This window comes from Strix aluco, chromosome 13 (genome assembly GCF_031877795.1).
Source record: "Strix aluco isolate bStrAlu1 chromosome 13, bStrAlu1.hap1, whole genome shotgun sequence".
Lineage (NCBI taxonomy): Eukaryota > Metazoa > Chordata > Aves > Strigiformes > Strigidae > Strix > Strix aluco.
Window position 1 is genome coordinate 20,576,806 of NC_133943.1, and position 7,039 is coordinate 20,583,844.

The 7,039-nt window shown below is 60.6% G+C and overlaps 1 protein-coding gene across 1 annotated transcript; it reads right to left on the minus strand.

Moving 5' to 3' along the window:
• Nucleotides 1-1,039: 1,039 nt before the first annotated feature.
• On the minus strand, nt 1,040-4,328 carry LOC141929472 (protocadherin gamma-B5-like). The gene has a single exon (XM_074838961.1). It carries the CDS (start codon nt 4,155-4,157, stop codon nt 1,488-1,490), a length of 2,670 nt encoding a protein of 889 aa, XP_074695062.1. The 5' UTR covers nt 4,158-4,328; the 3' UTR covers nt 1,040-1,487.
• Nucleotides 4,329-7,039: the final 2,711 nt, after the last annotated feature.

A 7,039-nucleotide genomic window follows, 5' to 3' on the forward strand; every position in this document is an offset into this window, starting at 1 on the left:
ATCCTTCAGCTCCCTCGGAACACGCTCCCCACGAACTCCCCCACCGCCGCCGCCCGAGCCGAGACACGTCAAGGCTGAAGAAGGTGGGGTCCATCAACGCAGAATCTAAGCCCCCTCGGCCCCTACCGCTCCGGAGGAGCTGGGCTTGCTCCGGCCCTGCCACGGCCTCAGGGCTTTCTCCCTAGAAGACCTTCCTGGGAACACAGCACAGGAGGAGGCGCCGCTACTGCTCGCAACTCATTCTCTGCCCCCACCCCGGGCTGCACTACAGCTCCCCAGGAGGCGGGAGGCACCTGCACTGACCCCGGCCCGAATCACCTGCTCGGCCTCCGCCAGCTGCCGGGAAAATGGCTTGGCGAGCACGGCAAGAACAACAGCGGCACCGCTGCCTTGGCTCCTCGGCCCATTCATCGCAGCCACACGACTGGGTGCGTCTGTTATTCCCAACGGTATTTTTGCACTGCGGGAGAGCAACTCAACAGCATTAAACGTTGCTACATCCAAAGATACAGCTAAGAATGGCTGGAAAATCAAAGGTGAAGGTCTCTACCGTGAGTGTTCACTTTTAATACCCCCACATAAATTCCGGGTTTGTATAGTTCATACACATTAGCATTTATCCAAGTATTTCGATACCTTGAACGACCAGAAGGAACTTTCATTTTCTCATAAATCGCGGTGTAAAAGATTGCAATTTGTTAATAAATTATTAATCTAATCCTTGAATGCTCATGTTGGTAGGACACCTCTTCAACAAAATACTGTAGGACAGCAAGTGAAGACAAGTGCAGTTTCACACCCTAAATTATGCGGACCATTTGTAAAAGTGTAAATGCACTGTATTTGAGTGCCTAATTGACGTCATCTTACGAATTTCCTTCTCGTTTTAGATATGTTCTCGGTATAGCCTCTCCTGCTCAAACAGGCAAATGCAACAACGACTGATTAAGTGGCAGAGAGACAGAATTCCTCGCTTTAGTATTACCCTGTAACGCCATGAATCACATCCCGGAAAAATGGTGAGAATAGAGGGCAGGGTCAGAAATACAACACGGATTTTTTTTTTCTTTTGAGATCCCATTCTACACGTTTGCATGAAAGACAGATCGGGAGCGGTAAAAGGAGAGGGAGCTACCAGTAGCACAAAGAACTCAAAAAATGCATGCCTGGATAAAATTTATCCGCCCCGTTAAGGCTGCCATTTCTGCAGCAGCCTTCCTCCAAGTGCTGGCAAGGGCCCACAGCAGATGAGGGCAACATTCACTGGGGAACAATCTGGGAGTTCTGAATTCATGGAGAAAGCATTCGTGGGAAACCAACGGGTTTGCCTGCAGCTATCAACCAGGTTCAGGTGCATCGGTTTGGGCAAAGAGCGACGAGGAAGGAAGAGGCTCCACCAAGAAGCGCCCACCACATTTTCCCGTCTCTCTCACCCACAATCCTCAATTTACAGCGATCACCGATACGAACTCAAAGGAGGGTTGGTATCAGAAATTCTCGGGTGAAGCTGAGCGTGCAGCCTTCGGCAGAGCAGGGAGTGCCGCGGCTGCCTGGCTGCTCGCAGAGCAAGGGGGATCCCCCGCTCGTTCCTTCCCTCCCGGGCAGCCGGAGGAGCGCTCCCCGTGCCCAGCAGCCGCGGAAAAGCCCGGGCGAGAGGCACGACGGCTCCGCCCGGCTGAAGGAGAAGAGCGAGAGCGCGCGGGCTCACAGACCTGCGGTGCGTCGGGCTCCGCGGGCGGCTCTCCCGCGCCGGCGCTGCTGCTCGGGCTCCGCTTCCCGCAGGGCTCCCCGCCGAGAAGCTCCTCCGCGGCCAGGCTGGGCAGCGGCGGCGGCGGCGGCAGCCAAGCGGCCTCGGCCACGGCGCGGCCCGGCGCCACGCACAGGTTGTAGGAGTAGGGCAAGGTGCCCTCGCAGAAGTCGGCCGGGAAGGCGGCGCCGGCCACGGAGAAGCGCTGCGCGCCCAGGCAGCGCAGGACGGCGGGCGGCCCGGCCCGGCGCAGCCGCGCCAGCACGGCCAGCGCCACGCTCAGCAGGAACAGGGCGGAGAGGAGCGCCAGCGCCAGCACCAGGTAGAACTGCAGCTCCGCCGGCGAGTCGGCGCCCGCCGCCCGCTCGCTCAGCTCCGGCAGCGCCTCCTGCAAGCTCTCGGCCAGCACCACGTGCAGCGTGGCCGTGGCCGACAGCGCCGGCTGCCCGTGGTCCTTCACCACGGCCACCAGCCGCTGCTTGGCCGCGTCCCGCTCCGACACGGCCCGCGCCGTCCGCACCTCGCCGCTGTGCAGCCCCACGCGGAACAGCGCCGGCTCCGGCGCCTGCACCAGCTCGTACGACAGCCACGCGTTGCGCCCCGCGTCCGCGTCCACCGCCACCACCTTGGCCACCAGGTACCCGGCCTCGGCCGACCGCGGCACCACCTCGAACGGCGCCGGCCCCGCCGCGCCCGCGCCCGCCGCCGGCCACAGCACCCGCGGCGCGTTGTCGTTGCGGTCCAGCACGAAGACGCGCACCGTCGCCGTCGAGCTCCGCGCCGGCGCCCCGCCGTCCTGCGCCCGCACCGCCACCGCGAACTCGCGGCACTGCTCGTAGTCGAAGGAGCGCTGCGCGTACACCGCGCCGCTCCGCGCCTCCACCGACACGTACGGCGCCGCGCCCGCGCTGCCGCCCGCCAGCCAGTAGCTCACGCGCCCGTTGGCGCCCGCGTCCGCGTCCCGCGCGCGCACGCGCAGCACCGGCGCGCCCGCCGCGTTGTTCTCCGCCACGTAGGCGCTGTAGGCGGCCTCCTCGAACACCGGCGCGTTGTCGTTCACGTCCGACACCTCCAGCACCAGCGCCGCGCGCCCGGACAGCGCCGGGATGCCCCGGTCGCGGGCCACCACCGTCACCCGGTGCTCGGCCGCCTGCTCCCGGTCCAGCGCGCTCGCCGTCACCACCTTGTACGAGCCGCCCGACGACGACGCCACCAGCGACAGCGGCGCCTCGCCCGACAGCTCGCACGACACCTGACCGTTCTCCCCGGCGTCCCGGTCGATCACGTTCAGGAGGGCCACCACCGTGCCCACCGGCGCGTCCTCGGCCACCGGGCTCGACACCGACAACACCGTGATCTCGGGCGCGTTGTCGTTCACGTCCAGCACCTCCACCTCCACCTTGCAGTGGGCCACCAGGCCGCCCCCGTCCTTCGCCTCCACCAGCAGCGTGTAGCCTCGCGTCTCCTCGAAGTCCAGCGCCTCCTGCAGCGTGACCGTCCCGCTCTCCGCGTCCACCACGAACTTCTGAAGCACCTTGGCCGGCGTTTTCCCGAAGCCGTAGGTGATGCGGGCGTTGGTGCCGGCGTCGGCGTCGGAGGCGGACACGTGCAGCACCGTCGAGCCCGGCGGCGCGTCCTCGCGCAGGCTGGCGCGGTACCGGTCCTGCGCGAACACGGGCGCGTTGTCGTTGGCGTCGGTGACGTTGATGCAGAGCTGGGCGGTGCCGCTCCGCGGCGGGTCGCCGCCGTCCACCGCCGTCAGCACCAGCTGGAAGGAGCTCTGCTTCTCCCGGTCCAGCGCGCTCTCCAGCACCAATTCCGGCTGCTTGCTTCCATCTGGGCCCTCTATCATGGCCAGGGTGAAGGACGGGTGGCTGGTGAGCTGGTAAGTCAGCAGCGAGTTGCTGCCCACGTCCGCGTCCTCGGCCATCTCGAGCGGGAAACGCGCCCCGGGAGGGATCCATTCACCGATCTCGAGGTCCAGAGCAGCCTTGCTGAAGACCGGGGAGTTGTCGTTGACGTCCTGGATGGCCACCTCGACGTGGAAAACGTTGAGCGGGTTCTGCACGAGCGCCTCGAAGCTGACGGAGCAGGACGCCGCCTCGCCGCACATCTCCTCCCGGTCCAGCCTCTCGCTCACGTACAGCTCCCCGCTCCCCGCGCTCACCGAGAAGTATTTCAGCTGCCTTTCAGCGGCAGTCGCCACCCGCAGCTTGCGTGCCGGCAGCTCCGCCGGGCTCAGCCCCAGGTCCCGCGCCAGCGGCCCCACCAGCGAGCCTCTGCCCAGCTCCTCGGGGATGGCGTAGCGGATCCGCTCCGCCGCCGCCCGGCAGCACAAGCCCAGCAGCAGAGCGGGCAGCAGCACTCGCCCGGCTGCTCGCCGCCGGCTCTGCCGCTGCCTGCCCGCCATCGTCGGCAGCGCTCGCCGCGCTCCTCCCTCCTGCCGCTGCCCTGCCGCCCTTCCAGCCGCTCTCCGCACCGAGCGCAGGGGCCGCCGGAGGGCAGCGAGCTCGGCGCCGGCTCGGACGCCGCTGCTCCCCGCGCCGCGCCGCCTCTCGCCTCTGCTGCCCGCGCCGCTGCCGCTCTGGCCGGCGCCGGGCGAGCGAGCAGCCGGCGGGGGCAGGACGCGGCGGCGGCTCCGGCGGCGGCGGCGGCGGCTCCGGCTCCAGCGCCGCTCCGCGGCGGCCAACAGCGGCACCCGGAGGCGCCGCGACGCCACCGCAGCCGGCTGATGCCCGCGCTCCCGGGGGCTCTGGGACACAGGGGAAAGGAGGGGGCACCCGCCACTTGTGACGGCTCGTTCCCACGCAGCCTTGCTCCACGTACGCGCTGATGGTCACATACTTGATTACCAGAGCGTTACCATTGCGTTATGGACAGCAAAGCTCGCATCATAACAGAAACGGCACAGGCCCTGGCAACAGCTCTGAGGTCAGTTATTGATAACCAATAAATAATCAGAAACAGGATGAAGCAAACGTCAGTGCAGTCCTGTCACCCTGGGCCTACAAAAATCTCCCGGTCTCGGCACCTCTCTCCTGTTACAAGCAGGAAGCGCAGAGCCCCCCCCCTTCTTGATTCCTGTGTCGTACTGAAAAGGGGCTTGTACCTGCCGTGGGTTGTTAAAGCAGCAGTGCACTCCATCAGGGATTTTACAGCTTGTGGCCTGAGCTGGCATGGAAGCTAAGAAGGAAATATGTGTGCCAGAGGCAATAACGAGGTTTCCTCATGCACAGTCAGAGAAATGAAGGCACAAACTGAAAGGACGACTGCTCAGAGACTGAACAGAGTGTGCGTATGCCCCATAGCTAGGATATTGTTTCTCCAGCACCCAGGAGAAAAAGGCAATTCACACACTAAACACTGAGTAGAGTCATAGCAGAATGCAGAAGGGTTTCACTTCGAGTGAGGTTAAGGCACTCCAGTTTTGGTAAGGCCTGTGCCCAGTCGCAAGGACAAGAGAGAGGCAGAAGGAAATACTGGAAGATCCAAGTGCTGCTCTTTCTCCTTTTCCAAAACCACTCTCTCCTGTCATGCCAAACCTGCAAATGGTTTCAGCTTTTGCTGATGTTTCACCATTCTACCCATAGATTTCATGCACATATGCCACGGAATTCATCCGCAGAGCACCAGTAAAGTCACTGAGGCCCATAAATCTCAATTAATGCTTGTTACCCACTTGGAGTAAGAAATGGGTAGGGAGGTGTGCAAGTGTTCTCCACAAGTTCCTTCTTCCAATGCACAAGCTCCAATCTCTCAGTCATTTCTGAGGATTAATTGCCTTGGGTTTGTGTGCGTGGGAGGGGGGTTTTGGTAGCTGGGGAAGGAGCTACATCAGTGGTGTCTGTGAGAAGATTCTCAAAGCTCCCCTGGCTCCAAGCTGACCCACCTCTGGCCAAGGCCGAGCCAATTAGCAACAGTGGTTGCACCTCTGTGATAACATATTTAAGAAGGGGAATCCGGGAGGAGGAGTTGGAGCTGGGAGGAGGAGTTGTGAGGGGAAAACAGTGGAAGAAGGGAGGAGAATGGTGAGGGGGAGGTGCGCCAGAGCAGAGACTCCCCTGAAGCCCATGGGGAGAGGACAGGCTGTCCCCTGCACCCATGGAGGTCACCCGTGGAGCAGGTACCACCTGCATTTTGTGGAGGACCCCACACCGCAGCAGGTGGCTGCACCCGAGGAAGGCCGGGACTCTGAGAGAAGCCCACGCTGGTGCAGTTCATCTCTGGGAGGATTGTCACATGTGGGAAGGACCCATGCTGGAGCAGATTGTGAACAGTTGCAGCCCCTGGGAAGGACTCATGTTAGAGAAAGTTCATGGACAACTGTCTCCCATGAGAGGGACCCCACGCTGGAGCAGGGGAAGTGTGTGAGGAGTCCTGCCCCTTGAAGAGGAAGGAGCATCACAAACAATGGGTAACAAACTGACCACAACCCCCATCCCCTGCTCCCCTGCACTGCTGGGGTGGAGGAGGTGGAGAAATCGAGAGTGAACATGAGCCCAGGAAGAGGGAAGGGTTGGGGAAGTTGTTTTTAAGATGTGGATACTTGTGGTTAATTGTAAGATGTGGTCGATTGTTAAGTGGTGGTGGTGTTTGAATTAAATTGATGCTCTTTTTCTTCCCCTAATGAGTCTCTCTTTTGCCCGTGACCATAATGGGTGACTCATCCTTCCCTGCACTTATCTCCATTCCAGAGCCGTTAGTCTTTATTTCTCCTTATCATTCCTGAGGGGAGAGGAGTGAACCATTGGCTGCGTGTGGCTCAGTTGCCCTCTGGGTTCAAACCACGACATTAATAAACAAAACCTAAAGCTCTGATTGCCTCACTGAGGTAAATATTGGTAAATGTATAGGTGCTTTGCCACATCTCTGCCTTGAAAATTCATCTCCCAGAGCACCTGGAAGTCACCGAGGCCTGAAACTGCAAGTGAGCCCCGAAAGTCTTCCTTTGGACTATGTAGTAGCGGGGCTGCACTTCAGGACATTTGACAGTTCTCATGAATTTTCTACTCTGTGTCCTGTTCATCTCCTATGAATATGAAGCCGTAAGTGGAAATGACTGATCAAAGACCTGTATCTGACTAGAAGGACTTAGGAGAGACTCCCTTTTATCTTCTCTTTCATTTTCCTCACACATAACATTCTGTCTTCATGTGGTTCTCCAGGGAAGTCAGTCTTGGCTGCAAAACTACACTCACAGTTTCAAATGCAAAAGAACAACCCTCAAGAGGAAAACATGAACCACGACCTCCAAGAAGCCTGAAGGAAGGTCAAAGGATGGGAAAATGTAAT